The sequence below is a fragment of the Idiotropiscis lumnitzeri genome, chromosome 4, assembly GCF_059441095.1.
Source record: "Idiotropiscis lumnitzeri isolate Australia: NSW breed Sydney's pygmy pipehorse chromosome 4, RoL_Ilum_1.0, whole genome shotgun sequence".
Lineage (NCBI taxonomy): Eukaryota > Metazoa > Chordata > Actinopteri > Syngnathiformes > Syngnathidae > Idiotropiscis > Idiotropiscis lumnitzeri.
In genome coordinates, this window is record NC_142394.1 from 11,098,590 (window position 1) to 11,120,301 (window position 21,712).

The 21,712-nt window shown below is 40.2% G+C and overlaps 2 protein-coding genes across 3 annotated transcripts; one reads left to right on the top strand and one right to left on the bottom strand.

Moving 5' to 3' along the window:
- Positions 1 to 628: 628 nt before the first annotated feature.
- On the bottom strand, positions 629 to 8,948 carry LOC148338099 (equilibrative nucleobase transporter 1-like). Of its 2 annotated transcripts, XM_088294818.1 has the most exons (13): positions 8,794 to 8,948; positions 7,229 to 7,439; positions 6,827 to 6,956; positions 6,597 to 6,643; positions 5,340 to 5,416; positions 4,659 to 4,751; positions 4,448 to 4,587; positions 3,475 to 3,578; positions 3,265 to 3,408; positions 2,924 to 3,031; positions 1,996 to 2,182; positions 1,038 to 1,161; positions 629 to 896 (listed from the first exon to the last, which is right to left on the bottom strand). In XM_088294818.1, exons 2-13 carry the CDS (start codon positions 7,413 to 7,415, stop codon positions 759 to 761), a joined length of 1,479 nt encoding a protein of 492 aa, XP_088150944.1. In that variant the 5' UTR covers positions 7,416 to 7,439; positions 8,794 to 8,948; the 3' UTR covers positions 629 to 758. The 2 variants fall into 2 exon arrangements, 1 of the variants encoding a protein (XP_088150944.1); XR_015842968.1 differs by lacking the exons at positions 629 to 896; positions 1,038 to 1,161; positions 8,794 to 8,948 and adding an exon at positions 8,053 to 8,786 and having other exon boundaries at positions 2,101 to 2,182; positions 2,924 to 3,578.
- Positions 8,949 to 12,748: 3,800 nt separating this feature from the next.
- Positions 12,749 to 20,819, top strand: LOC148338100 (uncharacterized). Its single transcript, XM_088293482.1, has 7 exons — positions 12,749 to 12,788; positions 14,265 to 14,392; positions 14,770 to 15,941; positions 17,050 to 17,544; positions 18,761 to 18,865; positions 20,132 to 20,501; positions 20,596 to 20,819. Exons 2-7 carry the CDS (start codon positions 14,290 to 14,292, stop codon positions 20,817 to 20,819), a joined length of 2,469 nt encoding a protein of 822 aa, XP_088149608.1. The 5' UTR covers positions 12,749 to 12,788; positions 14,265 to 14,289.
- Positions 20,820 to 21,712: the final 893 nt, after the last annotated feature.

The window sequence follows — 21,712 nt, forward strand, 5'->3', positions numbered from 1 at the left end:
AAGTTGGAAAAAATTTTGCAAATGATATTGATCCCAAATGTACCACGCCGTGCAAGTGTAGACAGATTGTCAAATAGCTGTGCCATTGTTTTTTGGTAAACAACTGAAAAAACATTACCGGACCTATTAAAAAAAACAGAAGCAGTCGTTCTTTTAGTGTGCCCACGTCCGTAGACTTGTCTTTTTTTGGAATCAAAACGCTCGGTCCATAGTCAGCCTGCAGTATTTCATTCCTTTATTTTCTTAACCGCTCATCCATTATTTACTGCAATTTGGGTAAAATATTTAAACGGACCACATCATATGAACATTTGGAGAAGGGGAATTTTAATGCTTTCCTATAGTTTCTGAAAGCCGATTTAAAAGGTTGACCGCACTACGAAGGAGCAAACGAATGAAACAAGTTTGATTTTAAGAACAACGATACCCTCTGCTGACCGTGGAGAAGTATTGTACATTCGTTGTAATTTAATAAGCGGGAACTTCTCGCTGAGTCAGCTGATCGCATAGAAAAACATAGCCTGCTGTTTTCGTAAAATCAATGAAGGATAACAAAAAAGACATAATGACCGAACTGAAGAAGAACCTTTTATTTTTAACATACAGTACAAAAAGCAAAGACATGGAAACGTACAGTACATATTGAAAAACACCATAAACTACCAGTTCGAAAAGGAGTAGAAAGAAATTAGAACCTAGTTAAATAACAGCAAACTATGAAATAGGTTTCCATTTCCGTGAGCCAGTACAGGTGCTTTTTAAGCAACTGTGATTTTGTGCACATTAGTGATCGTGCTGGCTTTAGCTCTCTGGGATGCGAGTGTTCGACAGTGCAGAAAAACATTCAGAGGATGACTGAAGGAGAACAGGATCAGGACGGTCAGCCCGATGTTCATCTGCAGACACCATGAATGAAGAAATTATTTTATATAAAAAAAGTACTCTCACCTAGAAATTGCTGCATAACATTTCGATTCAAATGCAACGCGCCTTAAGGTGTGATAAGTTTGATTTCATTGCACCTTGCATGTACTCACATATAAAGGATCGCCATCTAGCAGTTCTTCCACCCCAGCAAAGCAGACATACTGCAATAAAGAGAACACTGCAGAGAGAGCGAAGATGAGGCCATACAACTTCCCAAAGTGACATGGCGGGAAACTACACACGTAAACACAGAAAAAGAACACAGAATAAACGGAGATGAGTGAACACTCTTACAGTAGAACTATTCTTTTGTCACTTGTTCTAATGTATGTAAGTATTTTTTTGAGTGATTTGAGTGTTTTTATGCTTCTGGATCTGAAATGAAACGATACAATTAAATGTACACATCAGATTGAAGAAAAATACAATATATTGGACATGAATTGCTGCAACTAATGATTTATTTACAATACTTTGATTATTTTATCGATATATTGATGAATCAGTCATACATTTTTTTTTTATTCCAAAACGGGGGATAATTTGAAATTGAATAGTTACAGGTTTGGTCGATCAGACTTTCGACAAAAATACTGATAGCTGATTTTTGCAAATGTCTTGTTTTGATAGGATTACACAAATTAGGGAATATTTACTGTTGAGAGGCTGAAATTCTGAGGATTTGTACCTTAAATCAAAGAATGTCTCTAACGGATTAATCACTGATAATTGATTACTTGGCAAGTAATTAATTAATCGTTGCACTTCTCGACATTTTTGACATTTTTATAGGTTTTTTCCCCTCCCGTCTGTAGTGTGACTCTGAAAGTTTGCGTGTGAGTGCCTGAATATGAGCAGCAAAAAACAACAGCACATACACGGGAAAAAAAAAATTGGAGCAATATTTACAGTTCGAGAACCCAAGTGTATTTCACTCAGAAATTTAAAGTCACCCTTTGCCCTCCCTAATAAAATACTTTAGCATTTCCTCACGACATTTAATTGGCAACTAAAGGTTTATTGTAGCTTTCTGAATATCTGAACACATTTTTCTGCAAGTTTACTCACGCCATTGCGACAAAAGCAGCCATCCCGCCGTACACGAAGCTGTAAGTAACCGTTAGAGTGATGAAAGTGAAATACTGAAGTGGCAGCACGGGGATGGAAGCGCAAATTGAGAACACCAACGACAGCAGTGACGTCAGGACGAAGGAGAGAACTGCGGAATTCAAGTCTTCTTCTTGTTCACTCATTCCTAAGGAGATACACAAACAGAGAAGAACACATCTGATTGATCAAACACTAAAAAAATGATGGATGTAGTCTGACACTGAGTTTTTTTTATTTGTGGTATTTATGGCTTTGTTTGAGAGGGGCAATGCAGTCAAACATAAGTTACAAGTTTGCAGCTGATTTGATGCACTTTGGTGATAATGCTAATTCTGAACTCCAGTCTCCAGTCTTCCTCAACATTGCAGTGCTGTATAAAATGTAAAATGTACATTATTTTAAAAGACCACATTATACATTTCAATAACCAATCATCCAAAATTGAATTCATATGACCTAAAACCACATTTGCAGTACAACATATGATATAACTCAAGTTAAAAATATATACATAAAATAAGCATACCATTTAACTCAATAATTAATTCATCAATACTGCATTTATGATCTAAAACCTTCACTCATTCACTCAACCACTCAAAAGACTACACTATTTACAAGTATAGTTAAGCTTTTTTATTTCAAGAGGTCTTAGTTCTGGTGGTGTACGTCTTATAATATAGGATTTATTTTATTTCTCATGGCATTCTGTGTCAAATTCCATGTATAAATCTTTCGATACGGCTTCACTGCAGCCAGAGTATCTAAGGTGGAAGGAAATTAGGTCTTTTGCTACAGGAGAAAGTTCCAGAAGGTCAACTATATCTCTACGGCAGTGCCAGTGCCAACAAGCTCCCATTGTGATGATTTTTACGTGTTTCATTACCTGCCACCGGAGGTTTGCGCTTGTGTCGGTCGAGAATGAAGCCATTAATGGGAGCAACCAGCAACCCGCACATCTGAGTGAAAGCAAAGGCATTGATGTATTGGCTCACTGCCAACACACAAAAATCAAAGGTGAGGCATACTGTAAAATTTTTAACATGTCACATTTCGTGTAGCAGTGAAGGCACTTAATATAATCACATATATATATATATATATATATATATATATATATATATATATATATATATATATCAAATTCAACTTGGCTTGTGGTTGTGCGTGTGTGGGGGTGCGCACGTGTGTGCGTATGTGTGTTTGCTTGAATAATTGTGTACATACCAACTGATGTATCGCCATCAGCCAGACGCTCCAGCATTGGGTTGAGGGTGCCAATGAATAGATAATGTCTTAGTTGGATTACAGACAACCAGAGAATGACCAGGAAGAAGAATTTGGACAGAACACAATCACGGAAGGTTTTCTCTGAGGAAGAGAATGCACCTGAGATATAAAGAACCTTTTTTTTTAATCCTTCATAATAGCACACACCAGGTTTTGCAGGCTCTTCCTCTTCAGGAAGCCTCTCATCTACTGGCATCTGAAAGTCAGTCTGGACAGTTTTGTTAGACTTTGTTAATCTTCTGCAGGATATCCTGAAGTCAGAGACGACAGTCAGAGAAAACAATGGGCCTGCAACACACTATTACTTAGCGTAAGAGTGACTTTATTAGGAATCTGCATTTCTTATAGCACATTCTCAATACAGTGTTGCAAGGTTGATAAATCTGCTTGACCAGTAGATCTCCTCTCTTTACAATATCTGGCTACTAATTGATCTACTGCTCATCCCACTCGACAAACCGCTGGGCCAGTGGCGATGATGGATCCTGTTATTATGACGGCCTTGGGGGCCACATGTCAGGCCGAACGTCGGATTCTATTTTCTCCAATTGAGTGAGCACTTTTACTCCAAGCCATGATATACATGTGTCGATTAGTGTGTGGATTAGTGCATGTGGTGCATGCAGCAGAAACAATCTGCATTTACATTAATCAGAACGACTTGTTCTTGGACACATTTCTGGAAATAGACGGCTAATTTAAGATTTCATTGAATGGTTAATTTCTCACTTAATCGGTGGAAGACCCTAACAGAGGCGTAAATATCGATGGTGCAACCGATGCAGTTAATCGATGCCCAGATGGTGTTACAGGCCCATGAGGGAACGGGGAAAGAAACCCAACTGTCCACAGACGTCTGATCCTTTTGCATATATTCAACACTAAACAAAGCGATTTAAAGGTTATAAACTGTATATATTGTATTGGAATATTTGTTTGTGATATAGATCATGTTTGGTATACACAACACAATATTAAAATTGGAGGCCCAGGAAAAATACATGGTGACAATTTTCTATATTACAATAACTTTAAAATTTCCACTCGGGACCTGTTTGTCTTTTTTCTCCCACCAACATATTTTATGATCAGCATGATGAGGAGTGTTTAGGATTCGTACCCATACTTGTAGTTGTCAGGCAGTGGATACGGGATTGAGGTTCTGGGAAACAGGAAGATCGTCCTGAGTAAGTGATGCACGCAGCCGGCGGCCAAGAACAGGAAACTGGCCTTGAGAGGGATGCCGGACTCATATGCCAACTTTAGGTACAAAGTGAAGATCATTACTAATTGGACAAATGCCAACGGCCATGTCCCCCACTTAGACGTACTTTAACGAGCACAAAGACGCCCGAGGAAGAGTCGAAGGCCCCGTTATAGATTGTGATGATGGTGGAACGATGAGCGCCGAACAGATTTGCCACCTTCAGGAGGAGAACTTTAATGGATGAGTGTCAAGCCTGCCATCCACAAAAAGAAGTTGGAAGTATAAAATAGAGCATGATTGACTCTGTGTGAAAAAAAAGAAAAAAGGAATGGGTGGCTGTGGAAGTGGCATTGAGTGAAGTTTGGCCTGAGGATTGAGAAAGGATGGTCTTAATCCTCTGTGGGAATGAGCATGACTTGTTTTAAACACTCACTTCTCTGGGAGGGGGTGTTTGCGTGGGGTGGCGGAGTCAAATTCGACTCCCATGTCAGCCTCAACCACACCCCTAAAAATGCAGACTAATCGGTGCAAAATACAAGTGAGTCCTATTCATGTGGTGTTCTGCCATTAAAACGATAAAATTGCAATCTGGATCTGCTTCGTGCACACCAGAGGCCGTTCCTGCTCAATCATGTGATTAATTGTGGAATGTATTCCCGTCTGGGGCAGTGGGTTGCCCAAAAATATGCCAGCCTGTGAATGCACACAATCCAGAAAACAGCAATTTGTGCATCACAAGTTAATCAGTGCCTTGGTGCTCAAAGGAGTCACAAAACAACTAAAATCCTTCTAGCAGACTACCTACCTGCATGTTACTGAGGAGCAGCATCATGCCACCAACAGCTATGAACGAGATTGCTGGGTAAAGCAGCACGGAAAGATCTGATGGAGAGAGACAAAGATGAATACCTCACATGCTAGATTTCCATTTTTAGATGTCAACAATATATAGGCCAGCCGTCACCACCGAGTGTTTTGAAACGTTTTGCCATTTGGACTAAAAAAAAACAAACTCTGGGAGTCAGAAAAATCTTCTACAGTGAGGATAAGCATATATTGTTGTTGTTGTTGTTGTTGTTTTCCACACGTGGAAGAAATGATAGGGTGTTGCATTCACGAAATCAATAAGCTGTTGCAGAGAAAACAAAAATGTCCGCATGAAACCAAAACATTCTGAACTCTGACAAAAAACTCTTAAAAGAAAGCTTAAAAATAATATAGTCAATATTTATTTGAGTCATCATCAACTTTATGAAATTAAAGCCAAACTTAAATCACGCCCCTGCATTGAACCAAAAACTGAACACAAATGCCATCTGCCCCAGTCAAATTCTGTGTGTAAAAAAGTGTAAAATTTTATAAAAAGAGAATACATTGATTTGGTTTTCCTTTATAAACCTATATTCAAGTGAATACACTAGAAATACCATATATTTAATTTATTAATTAACTTTTTATTTATTTATTTATACTGTATTATACATTTATTAATTATTTAAATTGAATATATAATGTTACCCACCGCCTATTTTGTGTGGCAACAGTCGAATAAGTTGACTAGCGGCACTTGTTTTTTTTATTTTTTATTTTTTTCCACTTAAAGCACTGACTCTGTCACAGTGAGCCACCACAGTTGGATGAAAGAGCCCCCATGGAATACTGAAGCCACGTGTTGAACAACCCAAGGAAAACATGAGCTGATTGGGCCTTTGTTCTAAAAATAGCTTAGCAGTGATGGGTCTTTGGGATTTTCTTAAGAATGTTGAAGAGGCGATCATTGCAAGAAGCATTAGCAATAAAGTATTGCATACTGATATTTGTTTCCTACCTTGCTAGATTACCGTTGACAAGTATTATGAAGAATCATTAACACGATCCGTGCTTTAAATTTTCCGAATATGAATAATTCATTAATAAGAGGAACATAAAGTCAATTTCTTATTTTGACGCGTTCAAATTGGTATCCCTGCGCATGATTCAATACCAAAGAAATAGCTCGTAGTTTCAAAAAGGTTGGTGACACCTAGTACAGTGAAAATAAAGATGTACTGTAGATATTTACCTGGAGTTGCAAAGGACAACATCAAGATACCCGAAGTGTGAAGAGTTCTTGGGCAACAAAACAAAAGTCACAATCAAAGTGATCGAAACAACATCATCAACATCATGATGCAAAGTCAAACATTTGGATCAAACAGCACGCACCGTATCCAGATAAAGTCCTCATGTTTTACTCTTAAAAAGTAAGTCAAACGTGTGGTGTTCTTTGGATGACTTTATTTCAGTACTCACAATCCAAAGAGCCGAGACACCAAAGTGCCAAAACGGTCGAAGATGACACCGTTTAGAAGTGTCATGAAATTATTCATAAAGGATGCAATGGTGAAGACCCGCGAGAACTGTTCATCCTGCCCTCTGCAATCTGACAGAGAAAAAATATTTTCCGAATGCATTTAGAAAAATGAAAACCGAGTAAAACATAAAATTTCAATGACTGTCAACACATTTGGCGAAGACAAACCTGCGTCTATATAAATGTCTGACCTCAAGTACACCAAAAAATAAAAAATAACAAAAGCAACTTGCCTGATAACTTCCAACAACAATGCTTTGTTGCATTCCATTTCCGCTTTGGAAGATAACGAATATACACATAAGAAAATTATGAGAGGACCTAAAGTCGAGTAAACTGACCTTGGACCAGTGAGCCATCAATGTGTGTGGTGTTGACACAAAAGGAGGCAAAGAACTCTCGTGACTTCAGGAGGAACACAAGTGAGGCCCACCCAAATATAATTCCTGCAAAGAATAGACACTCCACCATGCCTGTGACGAAGGTGAAGACTTGGCGCAATTTGAAGCTCTTACCACACAGCAACATCGTTCAAGCTTCTGGCACATGCACCTGGCGAGAAGGAGTTGATGCAAAATAAGAAACATGGGCCTGAGGGCTGAATCCACTAGCCAGGTCGCAGACAGAGGACAGAGGACGGACCGGCAAAATAGGGTAAAGTCTCCATCTCTGCTAGTACTAGTTTTTTTAAATTGGTTGTGGGCATGCTGTAGCTCAGGGGTGGGCAAACTTTTGCATTGGTGGGCCACAGTGGGTTCTAAAATTTGACAGAGGGGCCGGACCAGGAGCAGATGTATCTCACCTCATTGGAGAAAAAAAAAATACATTTCATTTGAAATAAAAATGAACAAAATATCTGTGTTTGACACACCAGAAAATTTAGAAAATAAAACATGAACAAGCTTTATTCATTTCATTTTTGCTTCAAGTTTGGCGGACCGGATTAAAACATTTAACGGGCCGCATGTGGCCCCCAGGCCGTAGTTTGCTCATGGCTGCTGTAGCTCATCCAGCTGTCTAATTGCCCATAATATGTTGACAATTATTTTGAAGATATTCTAGGTTCACATCAAAACTGACTCAAAAACTGCATTGCCTGCATGAAACTATGAAGACAATCGAAGGGTTAAATTGCCACATCTCCCCAAGACAAAGTGATACTGACCTTGCAATTCCTTAGCACAGATCCCCAGATGGCCCTCCAAATCTTATCACCGTGTCACTGCCTCACACTCTTACTTATAAAGAGCAACTCCCTATTGCCAATCCTAACTGGCTGTGCGACGTCATGTGATTTTTTTTTTTTTTCAGTTAAACTTCATATCTCATACACCTACATATAGTGCAAATTCAACTCATGCCTCTCTCCTTGCTGCCTTAAATATAAAATATATCATGATATTTCTCGACTGCACCATCTCCCCTTTTCACTCTCAGACTAAAGGCCTACTGCTGGCTTGCTGTGAGGGATGGCTGTCTGCAGCGAGCAGAGACAAAATAAAACAATAGGATGTGCTCTTGTTTTTGTCAACTGGCATTCCCAAAATCGAAACAAGTTCACACTCATGTCAGATAGACATATTGTGCAGTGAATTTTATTCTCCAATTCTTAGTTTTTTTTGCCTAGTTCCCCTCATTTTAATGCTTAATATCATCAAGCAATTGTAAATACATAGTTCACTGTGACGGGACTGCATGGCAGCATGGCAACTTTGGCTCCGGAGCGAGGCAGGCATTGATTCTTGTTCAAGTAGGTCCGACCTAAACACTTCATATTCCAAAGTGGAATCACGTAAATGATCACAACAAATGACACTCCTTTACTCAATACATTTGTTTTGCTTAATTCACAAGAGAAATGACACCCGGCAAATAAGGTAACAATAGCATTAGGCTCGCCTCGTACCTTCGTCGACGTCATCAGGTTCACACCATCTTTCCTTCACAAGCAGGCATATTACTGTCACAAACACGCCTAAAATTACTACTGAGTCAGTTTGCGAGGATATTATTTGTGCTGACATCAATTTTAAGGACACAGAACTATTCCATAAGTACCAATGTTCAGCCAAATACTTAGTCCGTTTGAGGTTACGCCACAGCACGTCAATCGGATTCAAGTCTGGACTTTGACTCCAGGCCACTACAATACCTTCTTTTGTTTTTTTTTTAAAGCCATTTAGATGTTGACTCACTGGCGTTCTTTGCATCGTGGCCTGCTGCAGAACCCAAGTTTGTTTCACTTTGCCATTGCGAACTGATGTCTGAACATTATCCCTCAAGATTTTCTGGTTAAAAGCAGAATACTCTCCCAAAAGTCACATTCCGATTTTTTTTTTTTGGAAAAGAGTAGTTTTTATTTACTTTTTGGTCAGCAGTCCGCACTTTGATCTTGGATGATCAGAGTTGACCCCGATGCATCAACTATGCAGTGGTCGAGGCACAAATTGGTCTTGGGGGAGGGCAAAAAAATGCTTTCATCTGAATCCAGAAGCAGGGCTGACTCATTGTCGCATGATGAAAAGAAAAAAAGAGGTAAAGCGGCATTTATACATTAGAATGGGCATCTTGAAAGTACTCTTCTCTCAATATCTCACGTGTCAGATATCCATCCATCCATTATCCGAGCCGCTTATCCGAGCTGCTTATCCTCAGGAGCCTCGTGCCATGCTGGAGCCTATCGCAGCTGTCTTAGGGCAGCAGCTAATTAAAACTTTCTTTGAACTCTGTAATTAATGCTGTCATAATAACAGACTTTGTTAAAACAACGGCCAATTTGCGACACATTTGAGTTGAGCAATTTTATCATTTTATTTGAAAGCCTTGCTTATGCTATCACCAGTGTGCACTCTTTCTTTTTTCATTCTTCCAAAAAGAAAAACGACAGCAAAGCTACAGTACCTGTAGCCTGACTTGCCTCGCGTGATGCAAGGAGCCTGATTACATAATGCGCGAAGATGCACAGCACAGCTCTTTCCAAACACTATGACAAGCGCTTCCTCGCACTCCCTTTAACAGTTTCCCCATTCTGACTATCCATACTTAGCAAAAGGTTGTGCAAAGGTTGCGCCTAGTCACGACAGCTATTTCGATGTGATTACTCTGACTTGACCCGAACTGTGAATGTACGTATAGTGGAGAAGGCTATTTTTTACATGATTACGCGGACGTTAATCATTTATTGCCTTATTTAAAGACACACTACTACAATTCAATAAAAACATACACAAATCACATAATTTAATTTCCAAAAATGTCAACCCAAATCAAAGTAAAATAACTAAACATATTTTTAAAAAAAATCATGAAAAAAAATAAATTTTTATGTCATGTATTAATACCTGTATTAAAGTAATAAATTTCCTAGGGAAGCGCTTGCTGATAAAACTCAAGAGAAAATTTCTAATCACATTCTGACAGGGATGAGAAATGATGACATGATAATGATTTCATTTCGAATTACTCTGTTACCCTTAATGCAAAATCTGTTTCGTTGAGCGCAAAACTGTTGCAGCTTAATTTTACTTTCTGCCATCTGATGGAAGAACAATTAATTGTTCTACCTGAAACTACACAGTATGTCAGTGGCGTAGATTGATTGGCAGAGACACATTATTTGTCGTAAATAGTAACTTTTAGACCAGTGAAGTGAAATTGGATAATTTGATGATCTCTTGTGCCACACTGGTGTGGTTGGGGATGATTGCTTTAGAATCATCAAATTTCAAGGTCAGTAGCCTACTGCTATAAATATCTTATGGCTTTATTGTGTTTTCATTCATTATTTATAGAACTTTGTGTCCATGCCTTCTATTGCGCTGTAGTATGCCAGCTGCCACGTCGTCAGCAGATTGCAAAGAAGCCATCTTGCGTGCCTTGTGTGTGTGTGTTTACAGTATGTTTGTATGATGTTTATAGCCTATGCTGGGGTAAAAACATTCCCTTCCCAAAATTTGAGCTCATACACCCCTTGCCCCTCCGCGTCATGTCTATTTAGAGTTCTCCTGTGGTTGGTCTCACATTATCACCATCTCGCTCCAAAGCTCAAATGCAGTGACATCAACCACATGTGATCAGAAGACACGACTTGGAGGACAAGCACTGTTGGGATTACGTGTATTTTCTTTTGCCAGATGATCCTCGGTTTCTGGTTGAAAAGTTGAGTCTTCAACACAATGGCTTCCCCTGATTGTTCAACTCCACCTCCTTCCATCTCAGATGACAAGACGCTTGATCGTACGCCGGCCCCGGATTCTTTTCGGTACCCATCACACAGGACAAAGCAGGGTGGCGTCGACAGCTTGTGCTACAGCTTCAGTGTGGCATGGCATCATCTAAGGCCCTTTATCCCATTCTTCCTCATTTGCTTCCTGGTGGTGGCCCTCATCTACCTGATACAGGCCATCATCTACGGGGGCCCTTTCACAGACCCACACTTCTTCGTCAAGTTCAACCAGCGCTGGCCCCGGCCCACTCGCAACCCACCGGACACTCTTTCTCCAAAATAGGATGCTCCCACTGGCAGCATCTCCTCACAGTGGACTTGCATGGATGGATGGATTGTGATTTGGACATTAACAGGTTCTCACTGGGGAATGTTAAACCACTCTGCTGTGTACACTATTCACTTGTGGTTTTGCTTTCATTGCTAGTGCACTAAGGAATCTAAAGTTTTGATTTTCTTTACAATTAATTTGCTGTTGTCAGTGTTAACCCTTTACCAACCAGTGCAAAAGAGTTGCATTTTATATCTAATTTTTTACCTCTTCCAAATGTTGTAATGTCAGTTTATGGAAACAAAAGAAATGAAAAGAAACAAGAAAAGTTACATTTCAAAGTCTATTTCAAAGTTTTGGGGACAGTGGATTCACAGTATTTTTCGTAGCTCTTTCTCCTTCAATGCATAATGCAGAGACTCGAAAGTGTTGACAGTTTCTGTCTTCATCTCATACTTGTTGGCTGCAACACCACATTTTTATTTGAGTTCTACAATAATTCATGTCCATGTTGTACATGCTAAATTATCCATTTGAAAACGTGGTCAACCAAATGGTCGACCTGGTCCTTAAAATTGATAACTGTATATGCTTTCTTGATGAGCATTACCGACTGGTCGTGTGGGTAGTTAAAATGTTAAGAGAAATTTAAGTTTATAAAATTGTATGTGTATTAGATCATGACACATACTCCTGTTTGCAATCGTACTATTTTGTCACCACCTTTGAGGTCATTCCATCATAGTCCAGCCTTTTTTTTTTTTTTTTTTTTTTACTTTTGTGGTTGCAAGCATGAATATTTTATATTTTTAATATTTGTATAATTACTTTCAATTGAATATAATTTTAGATATGAAAAAAAAACTAGTCACAATATATTGTCCTCGGAAGACAGTCAATTGAATATTCCTACATTTCTTTCCAAATGAGTGGTGTTTTCCTTTATTTTAGAGTTTGTATTGTAGAATTCCGTTTCACACAGAAAATTTTATATTTTGTTTATTTAATATATATTTTACTTTTTATTTCCACTTTTGAAGTATTTCTGTTGATGAATTAGGAAATTGTGAAAATACTGGACATCTGTTCTGGCACGACAGTCATTAGCCGAAACGTTTTTAAAGTAAGAAGGAACTGTCTGGTTTTCGATGTTGACTGTGTCGTCTTTGGCCCTTGTAAACTCACTGGGTATCTACGCTACTGCCTTCCAGTGGTCAAGATGAATACTACACCAAACATGACCGCAATTGACCATTGCTGACATAATCAAAACGAATGGGGGTAAACTCAATGGAAAGAAAAAAGTGACAGTTTGGTGGAACTGTACACTAATAATCATTTTTAACAAACATTTTTGTTTTATTGTTTTAATGAGCATGGCTTTCCAGTGAGCTTTGTGCAAACGGTGAGTGCTCTTGCAACTTTCACGTTTGTCGTCTTCAGTGTACCATTCAGAGGGAAGCTCACAAAAACATGTGAATTCAGTAGTAACCATGTCATGTCCAGATTGTATTAAAGTCGTATTTGTGCAGTTCAAGATTCGTTAAGAAAATGTCGTGACGACCTGCTTGTGATGCGATAACCGCTGAATGTGATTGCCGCCAGCAGCATGCTAGTTTGTTAGCAACGATGCTAATTGGTATTTTGCCATTAAAGACTGAGTTGTTGTTTTTTTATTCCAGCAATTAAATGTTTTTTAATTGCGAATTTTACGTTGTCAGTCTTCAATATGATAATTTTGTCCACGTTAGAGCACAACAGTAAATATAGTGTTCAGTAGTGTTTTTCTCGAATCCTTTTTTATTTTTATAAAATACTATCGATCACACTAGAACTTCAATGGTATTTTTTAAATAATGTTGTAGTTAATACTTACAATAAGTATACTACCTTCAACATTTAGATAAGTAATATTGCAACATTTTCACATTTAAGTATGCATTAATCGTTAATTTAGGGTTTTGCAAAGCTGTACTATGCTAGTGGGTTTTATATAAATTTGGCAATATGACACTCGGGTACTTATTATAATAATGAATGCATATTTTTTTAAAAGCACATGTACAAAATAAACATTTCTAGATGCTAAAAAACTTTTAAAAATGCTAAGTAAATATTAATATTTCCATTATTTTTGACTGTATTACTTATAAATGCGGTGAAGTGTGGAGCAGAGGTTTGTCAGCAACAAACCATTCAACTGAAATAACTTCATATTCACGAGACTAGAATAAATAAAGTTGTATTGTATTGTATTGTAAGTCAGATTGACTCTGTATATGAGTTGGAAAGATTTTGCATAGTAATAAAAACATGGTGGAGGCTTGGTTCTCTTCTAGGGTTGCTTTGCTACATCCAGCACAGGGTGTTGAATCTGTGCAGGATACAATGCCATACTGTATAACAACTTTTAAGACATTCTGGGACAAAATGTACGGAAGCATGATTTCAGCAGCAGGTCATCGTCTTGTAACAGCATAATAACCCAAACCAAAGCAAAAAAATACAAAAATCACTAATGAGTAAACATTGCACTATTTAGAAGAGCCCTGACATAATTATTTCTAACGTCTGATGAAGGTGCTTATCCTTCAAAGTTTTTTTTTACCAGGATTGGTCCAAAGTACAAAACAAATGCATTACATTTTTATTAATTTTCTAGATTTTGCCATTTTCTTTTGTCCTTTTCAATTCTGTGACTATTTGGTGTTTTTATTCAGTTTTTTTTAGGAGCTCTAGTAACTAAGATCTGTGAAAGGTGTTGGAAAGCTTGAAATTTGATCTTAAAAAATGTGATTTGACCATGGAAAAGATGTTTCAAAGTTCGTAATAACGCCTTAACTAAAAAGAGTAACAAAGGTATCCAATATTCACTCTCCAGTTTGTTCCACTCAGTTGATGGGAAGATGTGGTGCTACCAGATGCCGGGATTTGAAGCCCTCCTCGTGGCCGAGTTGCAGAGACAGCAACAGCACCAACAGTTCTGTGACACTCTGCTGCGGGCAGAAGGTAATTAATATCTATAAAATGTTGCTTTATTTTTCTTTTTGCTACCCCATGCTAAAAAGGTTGTTTTGGTTTTTTCGTTTGTTCATGGCCCAGTTACCAATAGCTTTAGTTGGCAACATATTGAATCACAATGACAAAATTTAGAAGATGTACAATTTGGTGCTGATCATCCTTGGTGAAGGTCTATCTTCTACCAAGGGAATGACACAATTTTGGTTGATATATCATAAATAATAGTGTAGTTTGAGCTGATCGTTTCCATGTAAATCATAACTTTGATGTGTCCCGTGTTGGAAGAGTTTGCCCCCCTTGTCCTAAGCAACGATTTACTATAACCATACTAGTCCCACCCTTGATGGCATCTCTTGTCCCTCCAGGTGTTTCAGTGCCAGCACACAGTTGTGTCCTTTCCGCCATCAGCCCCCAGCTGTCAACGGCTCTGTCCTCCTCACCGGCACCCCCAGCTAGACGAGAGCATCTGCTGGAATTTGGAAATGTGGGCGCCAGCTCTCTACTTCATTTGGTCAGACTGCTGTACTCGGGGGAGATGTCCGGGGAGGGGGAGAGAGAGAAGCAGGAGGCTGTGTCTGCCGCAGCCAAGTTGGGCATAGTGGGGCTGGTGGAGGTCACACGGAGGCAGTGGCGAAATGGCGTGGGCACTGAGGTAGGTGTACAGACTGATCCGGTGGAGCTCAGTGAGAAGGAAGTCACATGCTGGAGGCGGGAGGTGAGTGACGGCAATGCCATTTTGGGGAAAGAGATGCTGTCAAGCAGCAAAAAAGACGCACTGACCGAGACAGAAGAGATGCAAGCAAGCGCCGCCCCCTCTTCTCAGTCTGGGCCTGCCTATGAGACCATTGACAGGTCTCTGTTTGAAAGTTTAGGGAAGGCTGACAATCATGTTGTCCTAAAAAATGTTCCGACTCCCCTCACTTGCTCGCTAGACAAAGCCCCAAATCTTTTAACTTCCTCAGTGGTTGAACACCCGTGGATTGCTGACTCCCAGAACTACGTGTATAGCAACCCTCCGGCAGGTGCCAGCGTTTTAGAGGATGAATATGCAGGGGATGTGCAGTTTGAGGGGTTTTGTGACAACATCCCAGGATTCATCAGTCACTTTTTAAACATGGACGCTAAAGGGTCGTTGCAGACGGGACGAGCTAAGAAGAAGCCTTCTGGCAGGGCCAAGCAGCGCGGAGGAGCTGTGAAACCAGCCCGGAGGCCGCAAGCTCGTAGAGGTAGGAGGGGGAGAGGAGGGTGGACACAGACGGTGGACGTGCAGGAAGTGGGCGTGACCAAGCAGCACAAGTCGCTCCTGCATAGGTGCGGAATAGCGGCATCTATGAGGACAGGTCAGGGGGGAGGAGCCACAGGCAGGAAGTTGCACCTGATGACGCGACACATTTTGGAGTCGCCCTGGATCCCTCAAAGGAGACGAAGGCGGCTGAAAGTATGGGACTTTAGCCTGAGTGGAGAAAGTCACAGCCGGATGGAGGGAGGGGACAACGTGAAGTGTGACACGAAGAACAAAACACCGCAGGATACACAGGTAATGCAATGACACCCGTAATTTGTGATTTGTGTTTAATGCAAAAAATAAATTTTTAAGAAATGGTGAAATAATTTGACATGTACATTTGCATTTTAAATGCATTATAACTGTTAGAATATTTCTAATTTGATAATGCTAAATAATACAGTGCAAAATTAACAATGAATTGTAATTTTCTTATTAAAATGTAGAATTTCAAATATTTTTACGTTCAACGTTCATCCGTATATTTGTGATTTTATCATAGCACCTCTTGGCAGATTTTTTTGGGGTGAACCCAGCCTCCCTTATTTGATAAAAAACTCAACTCTTCACTGTTTTTGTCACAGTCTCATAAAAAAAAGTATTGCTTGATAACACCGACGGATCTTGGATCTTGGGTCAACAGATGTGGCCGATTTTGAGTTGTCTTGACGCATCGTAGCCCGTGTAGTGTGATAAACTCAACGATTGGTCGTTTGGCATCTGGGACGCTTCACAACCACCACGACAGAAGTCTGGCATGTTTTGCACGTCTTGCCTCATGGTGTGACATGTCCTACGTCCTTCTTCGATGCTCTTAAACAAATCTGTTACCTTACATTTTTTTGGAGAATAGACAGTCCATACTGCCCTCTCCCCAGCATCCAGTAATGCGTCCATAGTCTCTTTTTTTAGTTTTTTTCCCCTTTTCCTAGCAGAGAACAAACACACACGTACATAATGCCTCCGTCCACATGACTTCACAGCTGTTTGTCCCGCCTCCTCGACGGTCCTGCGCAGATGGACAGAATCTTTACGAAAGCTTCTGACAATTGGGCTGGTTCTGATCGGAGACGGACTTGTAGTGTAACGTCTCGCCCAGTCCAAGACAGAGAACAATATTATCTGGTAGTCAAACAGTGCGACCGTCGTGAACGACAAACACCATACACAAATTCCCATTTTTTTGTATTTAAAAATCAAATCTGGCGTTGAGCTCAAAGTTTTGCAAACCCCCGGGCCAGATTTTCTCCCACTGTAACTTGTTGTTGATGTTACAGAAAAGTGTCCCAATACATTTGTGCATATATCTAAACCTTTTGAATGTACAAGTCTACAGCATTTCTAAACCTTCTTCTGCCAGGTCTCACATCCTTCCCCTCTGCCTCATGTGGACCCGCCAGAGCACTTTGATCATCTTGTTGCGGAAGTGATGCGGGAAATGGATTATACATTACGTAGCAGCCCTCCACACGACCAGCCACCTCAAGCAGCCCAGATTTGCAGTTGTACCATCGCCTCCTGTGGTGGTGACACTGACTGTATTTCTTGCTCAGGTATTCATGGTTTCACAGAGGTTGACACTACAGGACGAACAGACGGCGAGGGGGTCCTTCTGGGGCCACAGGCGGAAGTAGATCTGACAGCTTTATTGGAAGACTTCATGCAGTCCTTGGAGCAACACAGTAGTACCTGTGTTAGCAGGGAGACACGGGAAACGTTGGAGGACACAACGTGCTCACAGGCCAGCACGCAAAGAGCAATTTCTCTCAATACGACTAGGAGAGTTAAAACTACAAGAAAGAGCAGCAGAGAGAAATTGCATCCTGTGCAAGCAAAGGAACGGATCCATCAGTCCGTGAGGGACATAATGCCTCAAATAGATGGCGCTCCAGGAGACAAGAGGTTACGATGCACGCCTATGGTGCAACTAAATAAGCGGAACGCTCTCTATTCAGTCAGCTGTCAGGTAGTAAAGGTGGCAACTGAGCTCAAATAATATACTGTGCATACAAGTTGTCCCAAAAACTCACTCATTGACTGGACAGTTCATTAAAAGAAAAATAGTATTCATTTTAAAGGAGAAGTCAACCCAAAAACCTTGACAAGATTATGTTATGATTAATGTTATGTTTGTGGAATATGACTCAAGTAGTAAAATCCCCCTGTTTTTGTACATCTCAGGGGGAGGCCATTTTGCCACTTGCTTGTTAACTGATAATGACATCACCGTTGCAGGTGAGACATGATTGGGCGTTACCTGAAGCCTGAGCAACTGTGATGTCATTTTCGGTTGATGGAAAATGACAAAATGGCAGCTGCCTGAGATGGGTAATAACAGGTGGATTTTGCTGCTTTACTCATATTCCACAAAGACAATATTAATCAGAATGCCGTGTTTAGACTAGTGAAGGCGCATAGAACATATTATTATTGCAAAGAATATTTGGGGGGATTCTCTCGTCAAATAAAAATGCTACAAAAAGTATGAATACTTTTTCGCGACACCTGAATCTCCTACAGCATACTAGTTTGCCGTACCACCTTGGTTAGGAATCACTGGTCTAGGCTACTCATTTGCGCGTGTTTGCGAGCTGATATCCGATGGACCATTGCATGTGGCATTTCTTCTATCTTCCAATTTATAATGATAAAAATCATTGCGCTGTCCCCATTAAAAGAAAATGCTTTGGCATGAAGTCTGGGGAACAAGCAGGGATTTCAACGCTACCTCGATCCAAGCTACACTTCATACTCGCTTTGTTTTTGCGCTTCTAGTAACACTAGGATGGCCGAGTGGTCTAAGGCGCCGCGTTCAGGACCCAGTCTCCCCAGGAGTCCTGGGTTCGAATCTCAAATTTCCCCATTGTGGGACTAATAAAGGGAATATTATTATTAAGTTAATCGTATGTTTTCTATTATTTTGGATGTTCGGTACTTGAAATAGAACTAAAGAAAACATGCGTGATAGGCAGTCAAAGAATGAGTGCATTTTTAGGGGCATACTGTGTATGCATACCTATATTCTGGTGAAATGTGTATTGTTTATTGATCAAGGTGTGAATCCTCTCCAGAATCCTGCCCTTTCGAAGACCAGGTCATCATCGAAGCATGAGCCAGTGTCAGTTACCAAAAAGACTTATCCTACCAGGAGTAGATACAAGGCAACCCAGATCTCAGTGAGTTGGCTTTTCATTACTTTTACTTGTGCTCTTGCAGTGATTGAACTGCATGTTTTGCTGTGACAGCCGCATGTTACGGCAGTTGTTTGCCAAGTTGAGCCAAGGTGCATATTTTACGTTACAAACATCTCACAGCACACCACCAAACAAAAATGTCACAAAAATAAATGCAGAGAAGTCACACAAAATTATGCAATTAATTCATGTGCACCCAAAAAGGTTTATAATTGCCTATTGCTGCCACAAGATGGCGGCAAATCACTTTTCTTGGGTACACTTGTTAAATGTACCTTCTGCCCTCTTAAGATTGATTCATGCTTGACGCAACCGCAAGGTAAAATGACATCATTTTAGCAAGCACATCCCTACGCGCAGTGGCCGCATAACCCAAATTTCCCGCACAACTACAAAATGGTGTAACTACGCAGACCGTCCCACAAGGAAAAAAAATGGTGGATGAGCAAGAGTTGTCCATAGAGTTTGGATTGTACTTCTAAATTGTTGTTGTCAATAAAGTTCATTTATTGGAAAGAAAAACCTCTTTTAGAGTGTAGCATTGTTCATTTGCCGTCGATGCTCTACGCTAACACCTATTAACTGTGAGAATATCAGCTACCAGTGGGGGCAACATGCTCAGCGTATAAATGCTGCAAAAGTTGTATCACCTGATTTCCAGCCTCATTTCCGTGCGGAATGTATATGTGTCGAGCAAAAAATCAATCTTAAGTGGAAATGCATTCGGCTCTTCCGCCTGTCAATACATGTCACTGACATTGCTCGGTGAACAAATATATAGAAAACAAGTCCCAAATGTTCTTTCCAATAATATGTTCCATGCATCCCCTCTAGTTTTACCACCGTAATCAGATTAAGATTGTGTTTGTGGAATATGATTTAAGCAGAATACTCCACACATTTATATCCATCTCAGGGGTTGGTCACTTTGACACTTGTTGTCAACTGAAAATGACATCACAGTGCCGAAGCACTCAGCTTGCGCACGTCACATGACCAAACCCAGAAAACAGTTGAGCCGTGAGAGGGCACTGTGACTTTTCCTTAAAGTTCAAGCAATCTGGAATTTACCATTCATAATTCATAAATATTACATATTAAATTATTGTTATTAAATTATTATAACGGTGATGAGAACCTAAGGTTCTATGGAAAAAACATGCCAGGAGATTTCATCGCTGATTTTGAAATTGTGGTTGATCTGTGTCATTTCTGGATGTGATTTCCCTGACATTGTCTCATCAAAAGGATCAGCCGCACCTGGAAAAACCTCAGCAACAGTTGGGCCAACCACACCGTAAGAAAGGACGACCGAAGAAGAAGAGAAAGCGTCCCTGTAAAGATGATAATGACTGGACATCTAAAGTGGTTCAAGACAGATGTAAAAAGACTGCGACTGAGGAGAAGGTTTCGAGGAAAGCGGCAAAGAGGCGTGCTCAGCCTGAAGAACGAATTACGGGTTTCGCCATTAAAGCCAAGAGGAAACGCTTGGAACCGACTGTTCCACTTTCGGTGAAGTCTTATGAAAACACCGTGCCGGCCAAAACAGAAGATAATGCATGTGAAGAAGTGACAAGCGTGGTCAAGCACAACAGCGTTCTGGACAACCTGAACACAGGTGCTGACTCAGACTGCAGGGAATACGCAAAAAAAGGAAGCCGGCAAAACAGGATTTCTGTAATTTTCTCACCACCATTTTTCCTCATCAACAGAAGTCAGCCTGGAAACAGGAAGTGAGGAGGACATTGATGTGATTGGAGCATTGGGATCCATACCCGATCCGGTCACTATCACCTGGACACTGTCTTCAGAGAGCGAGGAGGAGAAGGAGGAGGCAGATGAGGAGCTTGACATCGTAGGAGGGGCAGACCTGACTTCTTTTCCTCTGAGCAATGCTGTGGACAAGCTCTGTCTTGCTCAGGTACGCCTACGCTAGTACCAAAAATAATACTTAAAAAATTGATGTTGAATAATTGAAAAAAATATAACTCAATGTCATTAAAAAAAAGAAAAACGGAAAAAAAACAGACATGGCCCATGAATGACAATTACACAACATTCTGCATACGTGTATGGCGAGCTGGGGGTCACGTAAGGTCACTGCTGTAAACGTTCAGCTAGCGTTGTAACTTCCTGAGGAGGCACACACTCAGAGCTATTCTGTAAAATGGATAAATGTGCGCGAATTGATTCCCCTCCCATTTAGATCTCAGATTATTTGTGCATTGAAGATTGTGTGATGGTGCTTTCATTGAAATTAACAAGTTCAAAAAGATAAATCACATACTCAGGGTGTGAATTTTGTATGCACGCCCTGCGCACACTTCTATGACTAGGCATGCTTGATAAATGAGGCCCTAGTTAAGCCCATAATGACCAACAGTAAAATACGGTACCTTAGTATAGAGGTTGAAACAGAGGTTGCTGTCCTAAAAGATTATTGTAGCCACTATAACATTATAAATATTTGAACATTAACACTGCCTTTAAATACGGCAAAAAAAAAACTGTACTTGCATTATACTCTTTTCGTCTTATTCAGGGCTCGCCAGTGGCAACTCAACGCAACAAGTTACTCGCCTGATATGTTTGGCGCAGTTTTTACACCAGATGACGCAACTTATCCAACTTATGTCTGAGAAATCTTCCCGAGAGACCCAACTGGATGCTACCGTTCGCCTGACTGGGATTGTATCCAAAGTCAGGGGTGCTACCTACTCATGTATTGCTCTTAGACGTTAATTGTACCTAACAAATGTTTCAAAATAAACAGTTCTTAAAGATTCAATTCAACTGGATCATACTTAAAAGTTAAATGTAACTGAACTG

What these genes read in the sequence shown, in the direction of transcription:
- LOC148338099 (XM_088294818.1), bottom strand. Translation starts at nt 7,415, where the DNA reads ATGTTGCTGTGTGGTAAGAGCTTCAAATTGCGCCAAGTCTTCACCTTC. An exon ending in GTGTCTCGGCTCTTTGGATT is followed by an intron (nt 6,644 to 6,826) that starts GTGAGTACTGAA and finishes TTGTTGCCCAAG; the next exon opens with AACTCTTCACACTTCGGGTA. An exon ending in GTTGTCCTTTGCAACTCCAG is followed by an intron (nt 5,417 to 6,596) that starts GTAAATATCTAC and finishes TCTCTCCATCAG; the next exon opens with ATCTTTCCGTGCTGCTTTAC.
- LOC148338100 (XM_088293482.1), top strand. Translation starts at nt 14,290, where the DNA reads ATGTGGTGCTACCAGATGCCGGGATTTGAAGCCCTCCTCGTGGCCGAG. An exon ending in CACTCTGCTGCGGGCAGAAG is followed by an intron (nt 14,393 to 14,769) that starts GTAATTAATATC and finishes TTGTCCCTCCAG; the next exon opens with GTGTTTCAGTGCCAGCACAC. An exon ending in ACAAGGCAACCCAGATCTCA is followed by an intron (nt 18,866 to 20,131) that starts GTGAGTTGGCTT and finishes TCTCATCAAAAG; the next exon opens with GATCAGCCGCACCTGGAAAA.